Below are 15,354 nucleotides of genomic sequence, written 5' to 3'. Positions count from 1 at the left end.
AGCAACTAATCAGCCTGGCTACCTTCATGGGGTTGCAGGGGATCTGATGTAGAGGTGGGGGCTCCTTTAAACCTCTCCCTTGAGGAGAGTGCAGCCATGAACCCCTCAACTGAGCAGCCCCGATCCAGCTCCTGTTCCTGTGCAAGCAGCAACCCTAAACTTTTTTTTATTAAAAAAGCACTGAGTTATAACATAAAATTATGTATCAATGGAAAGATAATTTAATGAAGAATGTAATGCAATAACTTTTATGAAGGATTATTTATTACAACAGCAGTAGTCATAAAGAAGAAACTTGAAACACAGAAAAAATGAGATATACAGGTTAAATTGCTGTGTTGGCACTTTGCGATAAGTGGGTTTGGGGTTGCAGTTTGGGCACTTGATCTCTAAAAGGTTCCCCATCACTGGCCTATACTACAGTATAAATAAAGGGAAGTTCGCCCCCTTGTGGCTGCTTGAGTATCCATTTATTTTATACTAGCTGCCCGGCCACGCGTTGCTGATTTTTTTTTTTTTTTTTTTTGCTTTTTAAAATTCTGACCCGAAAGTATTCTGGAAGCTCCTGTTTTCGTTCTTCCCTGTCCCTGTAGAGTAGGGGTCAGCAAGGGACTGGTCCGGTGGTATTGATCACTTGGGACTGTGTGTGTTCATCATGCGAAGTTGCGGCGGCCATTTTAAGTGAGGGCAATGGGCACCTTATGGAGGCCTTCTGCGGGCCTTGCTCTGGTTTTTTTTACTGTAAAAGCGCAACCCCCCCCACAACCCCCTCCTCACAATTAACTGGCCCCATGCTCTACGCCATTAAAAAGAGCATTCTCCCCCATCCCAGTCCCAAAATTACGCACCCCAGCAACAAAATCCCCTCAGAGCCGGTCTTACTCACTGCGACCTCTCAGGCAGCCTTTGGCTTATTTTGCTCCCGCATTTTTTTCCTTCCCTGTCTTCCGCAACTGCCCTGCCTCCTGCTCCGTCTTTTTTCCACATTTCCACTAAGCAGTTTGTGTCAGAAAGTCCTTGGGTGCTTACAGATGGCAGTTATAAAATGGTGGACAGGGTTTTCTTTTTGGTGCTGGTCTGATGACGTCAACAGGCAATCCGCCTTTCTATTGGATGCTGTTGGAGTCTTCAGTTCTGTTGCTGGTGACACGTAATGTGTGCACCAATTTTTTTGCCTTTATTCTATATTTTAGGCATGACAGGTGTGTATGTTTTTTAATTTTTATTATGCTAGATCCTTCCTCGATGGTCATGTTACGCTTTGTCCTAATTTGATGCTGTTTGGTGCAGCGGTTACGGAGCAAGGTGGTGTCGCACGCGCACGCAATGGGAACATTTATATATAAAATCAAGAGTTAAAACTAAAAGCAGATTGTAATACATGCCGATTTATACATGTCCGGATATTTGCTTTTAAAAAATTACATGCCTGGATATTTAACAGCATTTCTCTCTCTGGTGTTCTGTTGCCCACTCACATCTACCTAGCACTGATTTCTCTGAGCAGGGGTTGTTGTTGTTGTTCAGTCGTGTCCGACTCATCCTTTAACTTCCAAAGCCTCCATGGCCTTGTCTCCCCCATCTCTTCACTTTCATAATCTGACACACTTGTTCCTGTGACTTTTGCTCATTTAACACCACTATGCTCAGCTTTCTGAAGGTTTCCTGCCGCCTGAAATAATTCCAGGCTTTTTTCCTTGCTGCCTCTCAAATCATCTAGGATTTGAAATCCCTCCCCAAGCTGAAGCTTTTAGCACCTTTGCTTCCCCTGCTCTGCAATAACTAAGCTGAAGAGTATTTATAGAAATAATTGCATAGTCTTCCCCATTAACCCAGTTCAATGTCCATTTCCTTCCTCTATTCTTTCCATGCGTCTGGAAGGAATCCAGTGCTTTTCACCTTGCTGAACAGAACAATCTTCGCTCTCATTCCTTTTTCCTTCCTCATGTGCCATATCTTGCGAGCCTGAGGGCAGGGGCCGTTTTAAGTAACGAGGTCCTGTTATTCCGATATCCTTTTTGGCTAAAGGACAGTGTATAAACGACATGAAATAATAAAGGGACACAGATTTCTATCTGGTCCCAAGAAGCTACAGGGCTGGATCCCAGCTAACAACATCTATTCAGAAATCCCACTGAATTCAATAGCGCTTACTTCCAAGTAAGTGGGGTCGGAATTGCAGCCTAAGTCCCACTGAAATCAATGATAAATCATGACTCATTCCTCCTATTGATTTCAATGGGACAGGAGTGCAAGTCACGTAGTTAGGATTCAAGCGGGGGGGGGGAATCAAATCTGGTTCAAAAACGATCTACTACGATACAATGCGTTTAAGATTAGGGACCCGAAAACATTCTAAGCGACAAGTCAGGAGTGGAAATGGCAAAGGCGAGGAGGGAGAGGAACAAGCGGGCCTTTGGCGCCGCTCCAGGGGGAAACAGCCTTCAGAGTCGGGCAGGGAAACAGACGCGGACTTCCAGTTGCGCATGCTCAATCCCTCCCACCTTCTGCTCCCAGCAGCCATTTCCTTGAGTCTCCTCCCCTTCTTCTTCTGCGCTTGCGTGTGAAGTGAGAGCTGCGCGCGCCGCCACTAAGCCTCGGCGTCTCTCTCTTCCTTTTCTTGTGTGCGCGGCCGCGTGTGGTTCGAGAGCTCGCAGAGATGGCGATGCACGTTCCGAAGGCCCCGGGCTTCGCCCAGATGCTAAAAGACGGAGCGAAGGTGGGTGATTTTATTGTGTGTGAGAGAAAGAAGCTCGTGAGCGTGGCGGCGAAGGAACGCAGAAGGTTCCAGAAACGAAGCCTCACCCCGGCGCTTCTAAGGAGGCGGGGCTACTGGGCCCCATCTCCCGTGGACTGGAAGCCCGTTAGCTTGGCGCGTGCTCACTGGCGGTTAATAGTCGCCTGGAGAATTAACGTGCTTCCACCACCGCTTTCCGAAGGGTGGCCAGTGGCTACTCTCTGTCACAACGGACACACCCTAAGATTTCATTCAGGCTCCTTCCATGTCACCTGACTCCTCTCTCGCCGCACTCATTGGCGCGCCCGCTGCCTAGCAATTAGGGGGCTCGCGCGCCGCAGAGGGTGGGTGACGTCTTTTCGCGTTTGCTGACGTCAGGGGCACGCGCCAAGTTCGCGGCCGGCGGCAGACTTTTTCATTCAAGGGAGTTGCTAGGTTCCGATTCTGAAGCAGAACCGGCCCAGAGTGAGGGCAGCCGCTGCTTTGCTTGCCACCTTCCTTTCAAATTCATGTCAGGGGTGCTTTGTGCGGCTTCCTGTGTTCACTCTTCTGAGCTGGGATGCCCACACGCTGTTCCACCTCCATGGCCATAAGCTCAAGAATACAACAGGATGCTGCCTTTGCTCCTGCCACCCTGAACTTCGCAGCCCTGGTGATGGAGGAGTGGGAATGGTTGGCTTGAGACACCCGTGCAGCTCAACTGTACATAACTCGTGACTGCGTGGTTCATGTACTTCCATTGTAGGTCACATATGTGGAAAGGATCCAGGAGCTTTCACATCCTGTACTTGGTGTTTTACTTGTGTTTATAGTAAGAGTTTTATAGTATATGAGTTTTATGACTGAGTGAATCTTTGAAGCTGGGGCCTAGTTTGACATGTTGACAGTGACAATGATGTTTCCATTTATTCCTGTTTGGAGATGCTTGCAGCTATAGTGGGCAGCCACTGGGATAAACTTTGCTATGCTTTTAGATTCACTCCTGACTGCTATAGGGCTAGGTGGCCAAGCTCTTCTTTTTCCTGCCCTTGATAACAAATGACACTTTAATCAATCAAACAAAAATAAGCTGCCAACTGTTCAGTGGCATTCTTGAAATGTTTGACAGTTCAGTTGGCCTGTGTGCCAGTTCAGGATTATAACTTGGTGGGCAGTAGTTTGTAGGCACAGTGAAGGACTGGCTCAGCTCAGTGTTCATTGCCTTTTCTTAAAGATGGCGAGTAACCTGTATTTGATATAGAACATGATATAGAACAGGGGTGGCCAACTTCCAAGAGACTGCGATCTACTCACAGAGTTAAAAACTGGCAGTGATCTACCCCCTTTTTTGTTTTTTGTTTTTTTTAGGAAGGAAAGCCCTGTTTTGGGGGGTTCACGTAAAAGTTGTTGAGCTTCTTTAGGGAAGAGGAAAGCAACATTGAGCTTTTTTTTTTAGGAAGGAAAGGCCTATTTTTGGTGGTTCAGGTCATTTTAGGGGTGCAGGGCAAAGATGTTGAGCTTTTTTTAGGGGAGCCAAAGTTTTTTGGCTCCTTTGGGGGGAGCCACTGATCTACCGGTGATCTACCACAGACGGCCAGTGATCTACCGGTAGATCGCGATCTACCTGTTGGACATGCCTGATATAGAACATGGGTAGGCAAACTAAGGCCCGGGGGCTGAATCCAGCCCAGTCACCTTCTAAATCCAGCCCGCTGACAGTCCGGGAATCAGCATGTTTTTACATGAGTAGAATGTGTGCTTTTATTTAAAATTAATCTCTGGGTTATTTGTAGGGCATAGGAATTCGTTCACCCCCCCCCCCCTAGTCCAGCCTCCCACAAAGGCTGAGGGACAGTGGACTGGCCCCCTGCTGAAAAAGTTTGCTGACCTCTGATATAGAATCATGAGTCTTTGTTTTTATATCTCACTTGGATGAGATATGAGACCTGTGATTTTTAAATGCACAGCCAATGTCTGCAAATAGCTCTAGAGTCCTGGGGGCTGTGGCCCTAGCATCTACTCCTTCACATAGCCACCAACGGTTTTTACCTAGTCATGCAATTACTGTATTTCTATTGTGTCCCCATATATTTCTCTCACTACTATATTATACTTTTTCATGTATTTTAATTTAAAATACTTTGTTTTGTGTCTGTAGCATTATTCAGGATTAGAAGAAGCTGTGTATCGAAATATTCAGGCATGTAAAGAACTTGCTCAAACAACTCGCACAGCCTATGGACCAAATGGTAAGACTTTTTAAAATATTCATAAATTACAACCTTAAAAAGAGGAATTCAGGGTGACTATGTAGTATGTATTAAGAAATACACCTTATGATGTTTTTGTTTGTTGATAAACTCAGGAACCAATGCCATGATTTGTTTGGAGAATTAGATGGAATTAAATCCTGAAACTAATTCACATTTTATAGAAATATGTTATTATGGACCCTATAATGACCTACACTGTCTAGTTATATTAATTTATCATTAACATATTTGAGGTGTTCTTTGTTTTTTTTAGGGATGAACAAAATGGTTATCAATCATTTGGAGAAGCTTTTTGTTACTAATGATGCTGCTACCATCCTAAGAGAGTTGGAGGTAAATTGCTTCCTGCCTTATTCATTCATAGTCTGCTAAGGATATGATGACTTGTACACGCGAATTATTTATGGAGAAACATTGTGTGTGCTATCTGTTACAAGCTAAGCTTTTCTTACCTTGTGTTTGTTCCCTGTGAAGGGGTCTAAAGACACTTTTGGGGTGGGGTGTATGGGATGGGTAGAAATTTGTGGTACAGACAGCTGTGTGTACATCAGGGTTGAATTAGAATGATTATAAGGAATGTGTGCTGCTAAGATTGTATGAAGAACTTGTTAATTATGCCAGAATTTTGCTATTTCAAATATGTGCTTTAATGACTTTTGCCGCGTAATAAGATTTAGGTGCACTGAATTCGTTAAATGTTTTGAATTTGTAATGCAGCGTAATACATATTGAAGCATGCTATTACGTAGTTACTGAATACACACAGGTGTGCTTAATAGTGTTCTCTGATATAAAATCTTGAACAGGTTCAACATCCAGCTGCAAAAATGATTGTCTTGGCTTCTCACATGCAAGAGCAAGAAGTTGGTGATGGAACAAATTTTGTTCTTGTGTTTGCTGGAGCCCTCCTAGAACATGCAGAGGAGCTTCTAAGAATGGGACTTTCTGTCTCAGAGGTAATCTTATATTTTGTTCAGATTATTACAGTTCAAATTAGCATTCTAGGATCTTTGAATAATTGTGTATGAAACTCAGTCTCTTGTTTATCCTCTTAATTTTTCCATTCCTAATTGTGTCCTATTTTGCCTTGCACAGGGTTGCTTATAATTTATTGTGGAGATTGGGTTGGATCCAGATGTGCCTGTCTAAATAAAGTGGCTCTTTTTGTGTGGAATGGGGCTTCACTTTCCCTGCTTCTGCTTGTGGAAGTGTCCAGTTGACAGAGTTTTACTCCTGGGAAGTCTGAATCCAACCCTTTGTTTGTGAGGTTAAGATATCAAACTGACTTTGCACTTTTAACAACTTACGCATTACAGTACAGACATGCTAGTGTCTTTAATTTTAGGTAATTGAAGGCTATGAAAAAGCTTTGAAGAAAGCCTTAGAGATTCTTCCTGAACTAGTGTGCTGCTCTGCAAAAAATCTTCGGGATGTTGAAGAAGTGGCATCTTTGCTGCAAACTTCAATAATGAGTAAACAATGTGGCAGTGAAATATTTCTTACTAAGCTTATCGCTCAGGCATGTGGTAAGTATATGTCAATTTTTTTATCTAAACATAGTGCAACAGTGTCTAAAATAGAGTAACACTTACTTGTTTATGTTATAAAGCATAATATTGTCACTGGCGCCATGCCCACAGATTCTGTGGCATGTAATTAATAAAATAACTAAATTAGATGACTAGCTGTCTTAACAATGCTTCCTAAAAACATGTTACTTTTCATTTTTCACTCTCTCACAGTCTCTATTCTTCCCGAGTCGGGCCACTTTAATGTTGACAACATCAGAGTATGCAAGATCATAGTAAGTCATTCTTTCTTTTCCTTTCAGTACTGTATTACTCAATACTGAAGGCACTTCGTTTCACTGGAACTTGCCTTCTGGTCAGTATGCTTAAGGGTCACAGCTTTAGTTATGATAACCTTGGAGTTTTCAGAAAATCAATTCTGTCTGAACTTTATTTGGGGCCAAAAACTGGAGAGGGTGTAAAAAACATACCATCTGTGGATTTTTAGCATATTAAATAGCAAATTAATTTAATTAAAGTAAAAAATTAGTTGTATTCAGACTTTGCAGTAGGTCCCTTAAAATCAATGAAATCTACTCCCAAGTATGACAGTCTAGATCCAGCCCAGTGTGATTTCAGTGGCTTAACTTGGATGGAATGGTAATTATAATCTGTTCTTTTCAGGGTTCTGGCATTTGTGCTTCTACAGTATTGCATGGCATGGTTTTTAAAAAAGAAACTGAAGGTGATGTTACTTCTGTCAAAGATGCCAAAATAGCTGTCTATTCTTGCCCTTTTGATGGTATGATAACAGAAACTAAGGTATGGTTTCCTACCCTTTGGAAGTATTAAATAGGTATGAAGCAGCAGCATGTTCATACGTATACACAGTAGCTGCTTATTTCCTCAAGGTGTTCCTTTCTGTGTCTGCTATTGCATGGTGAACCTTCTTTTGTGCAGTTCTGCTCAAAGGGGCCGATATGGCGAGACCTTGGTTAGTACAGAGAGGGACAGTCCTATTATTGTGACTGTAAAAAGTCTTCTGTTTCAGTGTATCTGAAGAAGTGTGCATGCACACGAAAGCTCATACCAGGAACAAACTCAGTTGGTCTCTAAGAAAGAATTTTCGATTTTGTTTTGTAAAAAGTAGTGCTGCAACTAGATAAAAAGCTGCAGCCCTTTTCCAAATGCTTTCTGTTCTGTGTTAAGGCAGGGATTCACAAAACTGTCAGTGGGAAGCAGTCACAACTTTGCAGTGACTTTTTGCTCCTGGATGCCCAGCACAATGTGAGAGATCCCTTTCTTGCCTTCCATGGAAAACTTGGGCAAATGCAGGGATCTCTTGTTGCATATTCTCCAGTTATGCCACAAGAATGGGGTGTGTGTGTGTGTGTGTGTGTGTGTAAGTGTAAGTAAGTAAGTAAATAGTCTACAATTTTTTGGCTGATTATATCTGGGCTGGGATTTCATCAGGCAGTCCTTTCATGGCATGTCTGTCCTATATTTCTATGATTCAGTAAACTTTTATTTGGTGGTACTAGGTTCTTAAGTGTCTGAAGTCCTTCCATGTTAGGCTCTTTAGATGAGCATACCTGACATTGGTTCATTTGGAATTCTCCCCAAGCAACCCTTGTGCAAAAACACCATGTCCATGATTCATAAATCACTTTCTAGCTTCAGCAGCTCGGTCCTTGTACTTGAAGTCTGCTAAACACTTTAGAGATCCTGGAGACATGTGTTGCTGTTGATCTATATGTGCATTACGTAGAACATGGTTCTGTGATAGCTGTCACTTCTGGAATTGCCTGTTTTTCAGGTTAATTGTATTAAAACATACTAGGAGTTGAAGATGAGAATGATGGGTAAAATGCTTTATAATTGCAGGGAACTGTACTCATCAAGAGTGCTGCCGAGCTGACAAATTTTAGCAGAGGAGAGGAAAACTTACTGGAGTTACAAGTCAAGAGCATTGCTGATGCTGGTGCAAATGTTGTAGTTACAGGAGGAAAAGTGGCAGACATGGCACTTCATTATGCTAACAAATATAATATTATGTTACTCAGGTAAGTTGTGCAAAGATGTAAATTGTTTACATTTCTTGGCCTATTTAACTGAAATACATAGCATATTTGTTTCCTGAAGTGTAAATTAGTACATATGTTTCATCCCATATGATTTCAACCAAGATTATCCCTGTGTGTGTGTTTTCCTCTCTTTCTGAACAAACAGCCACAGATGGGGGTGAGTGGGTGGAAGGTACTCAAGGCAAGTCAGGATCATGGCACAGAACAGTTCATCACTTTATTTTGTACCATTTTTGCCCTTAAATTGTCCCCTCTTCAAGCTACTATTTGTGGCAAATTTTCTTTAGAATTATAGAGATGTCACATTTCTGCTGATGGAAGGGATTTCATTTTAAGTCCAGTGTGCAGTTAATATGGTTTTGGTTTTCAGGTAGTTTGGATGGTGCTAATATTGTGTACATATGTACAATTATTTGTCAATTTTTTGCTCCAGAGCACCATAGTTCAATAATGAAATGCACTTCAATGCTGCTGTTACCGATCAGGACATGATGGAGGGGCACTGTCCTTGAACTATTACCAGAGTCCCTGCTTGTTCCTAAACAGGACAGTGGTGAGAGGCAGATGGTAAACTGCAGTCTGTTGGTGGACTGCTACTACCCGCTGGGATATTGTAGACTGCTGGGGTTGCTATACTTTGGTCTCATCCTGCAGGCACTACTTACATTCTTAAGAAAGAATGTGTTCTGGATTGCCTAAGAGAGACTGGTGCTTTCAGTGTTTATACAAAACAAATTCCCAATTTCTAGATGGAGAGCTCATCCATTTTTTATTTTCATTTTTTGAAAAAAGGCCCTAGGACAGGATCTTTGCTAGGAAGTAAAATGTTGATAGGGAACATTCTGGCGTGGAGGGGAATAGTTTGGTACTAACAAGAATTTCGGGATTATGAAAATTACACCTGAACACTATTTTATCTCCTTTCTTAAAGGCTGAATTCTAAGTGGGATCTCAGGAGACTATGTAAAACTGTTGGTGCCACAGCCCTCCCCAGACTGGTATGTAGAGAGAACAGCAGAGGTTTTCTTAAACAAAAACTACTCCTTTGCATAGACATAATCCTCCCTTTTCCTTTCCAGACACCACCTAGTCAAGAGGAAATTGGTTACTGTGACAGTGTGTGTTTGTCAGAAGTTGGGGAAACACAAGTAGTTGTGTTTAAACATGGTATGTTTATTATTTTAGTATATTCGTTATCTTTAATACATTGCATATAGAAACTTTGCATTTAGTCAGATTTCACAAGTAAAACCTTGATATATTTTCCTGCAGAAAAGGAAGATGGTGCCATTTCTACAATAGTAATTCGTGGTTCTACAGACAATCTTATGGATGATGTAGAAAGAGCAATTGATGATGGTGTCAACACTTTCAAAGTACTCACACGGGTGAGTAAAGTGCTACGCACAGATGTTGGTATCTCGAGGTTCATGTAAGTACAGCCACGGCAATGCAGGAATCTAGAGGAGCATTTTACTGGCTTGTTAAAATGCAAAGTTAATTGTGTGCAGTTGCAGAAATGCTACCATGCTGGAATATGCAATAGTATAAACTACCCCCAGTAGACCAGAGTGGCACTCTCTGGTTCAGGGTGAGAGAAGTTAAGGTTTTAGGTTTACAGTGATACATGTGTCAGTAAGTCAGGTTGGCCAAATTTGGGGTGGGGATGGTATGTGAAATTGAGTGGCCCAATTGACAGATGAGAACACCCTTTCCCCCCAAAAGGGGGCAAATAAAGTAGTCATTGTCATTGTCATCTTCTCTGGCTTGACAGTTCCCTACCCTGAGCCATTTACCTCCTAATTCTGAGGGAACAATTCTAGGTGTGCAAAGGTGATAAGGTGAGGATAATGCCACTCGCCAGCTCCTGATCCAGCTGTACTGTTCCTCCCCCCCACAAGGTCTTTACCATCTGCTACCCTGTAAGAAGGATATGCTAACTTACTATAATGTTACCGTCTTTCCAGGGAGGCTCAATTTTCTAGAAAGGGGGGATATAAATAATAAAATAACACAGTCTGTTGCACCCAGATAACAGTCCATTTTATATAAGCAACCTTTTGAAACAAACTTCTCTCAAGCCTTCATGCTTAACCTAGGGTCAACTGTTAATTTTGTCTGTAAGCCTGCCTTCTCCAATATGTATCTACTCAAACTTTAGCTTCCTCTTTGGAGTTCCTGCTCTTAGCGCTGCCAAAAAAATGAAGTGAACTGGGTAACCACCCTGGGAAAGGGCCTTTTTGGTATTGACACTAGCTGTGGAATACCCTTCCCAGTGAGGCTCACCTAGCACCTGCTTGTAGTTCTTTTGGCTGTATTTATACATAACTGTTTGGTGCAGTATGTTGTCTCCTCCCCCTGTCTTAGTTGGGACAGGGGGATATGAGACAGTATACTGATAAATATAAAGGAAGATAATGATATAAATTTTAAAATAGACTTAAAATAGTAGTTGCTTCAATTCTCTTGCAGGATAAGCGTCTTATTCCAGGTGGTGGTGCAACAGAGATAGAGTTGGCTAAGCGGATCACGTCATATGGAGAGGTAAGCTACAAACGTCATATCTTTACTAAATTTAGCTTTCCATATCATGCAACTTAAAATCCAATTCTATCTTTAGTCTTGTCCAGGTCTTGATCAGTATGCTATCAAGAAATTTGCTGAGGCATTTGAAGCTATACCCCGAGCCCTGGCTGAAAATTCTGGAGTTAAGGCTAATGAACTTATTTCTAAGCTCTACGCTGTACATCAAGAAGGCAACAAAAATGTTGGGTTTGATATTGAGGTAAGACTATTGCCCAGTATAACATGTTTGTGGTGGTAGCAGTGTTCTGGAATGTCATCCCCAGGAGACTGTCTGCAAGGGAACAGTACTCTCTATGGTTCCGGGGTGGGGGGGAATTCTGGATCACTAGATCAGTGGTGGCGAACCTATGGCACGGGTGCCAGAGTGGGCACGCACGCGCCATCACGCCAGCAGTACTGTTGTTTGGGGTTTTCAAATTCGGCAGCCGCTTCCCCCCATGCCGCCTCATGAGTAAACCGCTCCCTCCCCCTGGCAATTGGTGGGATTTTTTGCAGCCAGCAGACTGTACGTAGTTCGTGTGATTGGTGGCTTTGTCAAGGGTTTTCATTGATTGGTTGCTGCCTGCGATCCTTGCGACTATGTGTTGTTTCTGCTCCACATGCCAGAGGAAGCATTTATGATGTGTGTGAATGTTCCCCCCCAAAAAAACAACTGAGTTCCAAGCCCCCCCCCAAAAAAAATCTCTGGGCAATGCCCCCCAAAGCTCAACAACTCAGGGCAGCCCCCCAGCTCATTTTATTATGGTATTAATTTTTATCCCATATTAAATTGCCGTGTTGGCAACAAGCTGAATAGGTAAATTAGTAGGCTTTGGGTTGCAGTTTGGGCACTCCATCTCCAAAAGGTTTGCCACCACCGCTCTAGAGGGACACATCTGTAAACTGGAAGAATTGGGAGTACACTTAAGCTGCATACACACTTAAAGCACAGGCAAAACACATTTTCTCCTTGAATAATTTTGTGGTTTAAGAGTTAATGGGACTGTACAATGCCCAGGATTTTTTGAGGAGGGAAATGTTCTTTAAAGGCATAGTGTGTATGCAAGTTAGAGCATACTCCAGCTTCTTCCTTTTGGCTGTGCTGTAGCTTTACCTGTCCTGCACCTGACAAATTAGGTGGATGACAGGTAGGTTTGGCCAGAACTGCTTCATGGGCCAATTGGGGAGGCTTAAGGAAAAAAAAAAACCTCCACTTGTTTTGTTAATCTTTTTTACAGGTATTTTAATGACCTTCCTGTTCTAGCTGTTTTGTAATGAAAAGCTCACAGATTTTTTAAGATAGGGAAATACTGTTTTCTTCTTTCAATGCAAAATACTATGGGCTTGATTATCAATATTAATACCGGCTAGCTGTCAGTTTTGTTCCACGGGCAGATTCTTAGCACCTTTAACTCATTTACTGACACCAGTGGAACTCTCATTGTAAACCTGTATCTGCTCAGAAAGTCAGGAGGCAATGAACTCTTTTTTCTAACATTTGACAGGCTGAAACTGCAGCTGTGAAAGATATGTTGGAAGCTGGTGTGTTAGACACATACCTTGGGAAGTTCTGGGGGATTAAGCTGGCTACAAATGCTGCAGTAACTATCCTAAGAGTTGATCAGGTAAGTTGGTGTAATAGGCTTTTTATTGCTTCAGGTATCAGGCTAAATCAATACGGTATGGAAACTGCTAGAGTATCGTTAGGTTTTGTATGCTTCATATGATTTGGTTAAAGTTGAAGGTCTAAATGTCGTGGCAGTGTGTTGTCTTCTGTTTTCAAATGATCAGTTTCATACAGTAAAGGATTATTCAGACTCTTACATAAATACTTTTAAAATTGAAACTTGGTGGAATTCTGTGCTTGATGTGAAATTCCTATAGATTATTATGGCAAAAGCAGCAGGTGGTCCAAAAGCCCCCAAAGCATCAGAACATTGGGACAAGGATGACTGGAAAGATGGACCTGAACAGTAGTGTGAAGTAAGATTTGGTATCATGGCTCATGTTGGCAAGGAACAAGACTTTGCATGAATTCCTCTGCCTGATGCTGATGAGTGTATTTTTTGCTTCCACCGTCACTTATGTGTAGGCTACATCACAATTTAACAACCTGCTTGAGATAAGGGTGCACAACACTGCTAATATTCCTAAAACATGGTTTGAAGAATTATTCTGTAGACTAATATGCATGATTTAGAAACATTATTTGTGGGCTAATCTTACATATTTTGCAAGTTGTTGAATTTTTTTTACAGAACGTTAACACTTTGTCTTGGTTACCACACAATGCACCCAAAACACCTTAGGTTTTGTGTCTCTTTTGTAGGAAATGCATTCTGTGATTTCCATTTTTGGCATTCATGCTAAGCATGTATCTATAGAAATCTAAACTTACAGCAGACAATCACTGCTTCTTTGAGACAATTCCTCATGACAACAGTGCTATCCCCGTGTGGGTATAGCAATCTTGTTCAACTGACACCTGCAAAGGAGATGGGTGCTTTTTGAGATGCAAGAAAAGCAGCCAGAGGCTACTCACATGTGCAAGAGGGTTTTGCTTTTCTCTGTTAGTCTGATTGATTTCCACAATTTTAATCAATATTTTATACAATAGCAGAAAGTCCTGAAGCTATGGCCAAGACTGATGGGTTGAATACATTTTTCATTGCATAACCTTTCTGTAATACTAATTATGGCAGTATGCAAGAGATGAGGCTAAATATACATATCAAATGAATTCTGCCATACCTTAATTCAGTTGAAGTGCATTCTATGTAAAAATGTAGGTCTAACAACTACTTTTGCTTGCAGATCATCATGGCAAAACCAGCTGGTGGCCCCAAACCACCAACAGGAAAGAAGGACTTGGATGATGACCACAGTGATTGAACACTTTCAGAGTACTACTTAAGGGGTTGTGTATCTTGTCATGTGTGTTACTCACCTTTAAATTATGAGACTTATACTTGTCTTGTACCATTACAGTAAAAACTTTCAGTAAAAAATCTTCCCATTTATTTAAAGGGTCACAACATTACTGCACAGATAAGTCCACCTCCTCTGCTGAGATTCACAGGAGAAAGCCACCCTTGCAGTTCAAAGACCCTTCTGCAGAAATTCTGTTGAGCATAGAGAATACATGCCATAGCCTGTCCAATTCCAGTATTTTGCTGTAGGATATGCTCTTAATAGAAAGGCCCTAACCTACAACACTGAATTTGTTCCTCATTACCATGATGTAGATGTTCCTGTACTTTAAGCAGAATTGTTCTGAATGTGGAAATAAATCCTATTCAAGTTACAAAATTACAGGAAGATAGGACTGTATGTAATGTTAGTCATACTCAAAGCAGACCCACTGAAATTAATGGGCATCACTAACAGGTTTACAGTCCACTCAACAAATGACAGCCTCTGCCATTGGCCTGCTATCCAATTAAACCAATCAGTGGCTATATTTACATAAAACTAGGAAATATTCTACTTCCTGCAGGATGTCACCTTCTTTCAATGGAACAGTCTTATGGAATACCTTGTCCTAGCAATAAGACCCTGTGGATTGTTTGCTGTTCTCATCTATCTTAAGCCCAGTTTTTCCTACTTAGGTTCTGATCCTTTGTGGGGTAATGGGAGACTAGACTGCCAATTAATTAAGCCAACCATTCCCCCCCCCCGTAACCCGAAAAAATGCTACCCAAAGCGGACGTAACCCGAGGTACCACTGTACATCATGCCACCACCCTTCATAGAAAACATATCCATGGCCAGTTATGTTCCTCTCTCCTAGTGGCTACACGTCATCATGTTTCAACAAGCTGAATGAATAGGTAACTTCATTTGGCACATTCCCGAGTTGCATTAGAAGACATCTGTATCTCTGTATTGCGATCTAAGCCTTTAAGGCACAGGTAGGCAAAAAACGTGTTCCTACACCTAGTACAGGGACATTAAGAGCACCTTTTAACTTCCACTGCTACCAATTCCTCCAACACCGTTCTGTGTCACTTTTGGGAAGTAAAAGGGTTCATGTGTATTAACAGCCTTAGTTACATGTGGCCCCCAGCAAAGAGTTTTCTGTGCCTACTTTTAAGAGAACAAGAGCCCTACTTCTGCATGTAGCACTAGAATGTTTGTAAAAGAGGTAAAAAGTCACATTAAATTCATGTTAGATAAAACATTTATTTTTTACTTAAAAGCATGTAAGT

At 41.8% G+C, this 15,354-nt stretch overlaps 1 protein-coding gene across 2 annotated transcripts; it reads left to right on the top strand.

Moving 5' to 3' along the window:
- Positions 1–2,575: 2,575 nt before the first annotated feature.
- Positions 2,576–14,112, top strand: CCT8 (chaperonin containing TCP1 subunit 8). 2 transcript variants are annotated; one of them, XM_033146892.1, is made up of 16 exons: positions 2,576–2,719; positions 4,875–4,965; positions 5,243–5,322; positions 5,796–5,945; positions 6,335–6,515; positions 6,732–6,793; positions 7,182–7,319; positions 8,382–8,560; positions 9,513–9,579; positions 9,661–9,748; positions 9,854–9,969; positions 11,054–11,125; positions 11,202–11,366; positions 12,652–12,771; positions 13,031–13,129; positions 13,961–14,112. In XM_033146892.1, exons 1-15 carry the CDS (start codon positions 2,660–2,662, stop codon positions 13,121–13,123), a joined length of 1,662 nt encoding a protein of 553 aa, XP_033002783.1. In that variant the 5' UTR covers positions 2,576–2,659; the 3' UTR covers positions 13,124–13,129; positions 13,961–14,112. The 2 variants fall into 2 exon arrangements, with proteins under 2 accessions (XP_033002783.1, XP_033002784.1); XM_033146893.1 differs by lacking the exon at positions 13,031–13,129 and having other exon boundaries at positions 2,577–2,719.
- Positions 14,113–15,354: the final 1,242 nt, after the last annotated feature.

Source organism: Lacerta agilis, chromosome 4, assembly GCF_009819535.1.
Source record: "Lacerta agilis isolate rLacAgi1 chromosome 4, rLacAgi1.pri, whole genome shotgun sequence".
Taxonomy (NCBI): domain Eukaryota; kingdom Metazoa; phylum Chordata; class Lepidosauria; order Squamata; family Lacertidae; genus Lacerta; species Lacerta agilis.
Note: the sequence above shows the minus strand (reverse complement) of the source record. Positions and strands in the feature narration are given on the sequence as shown.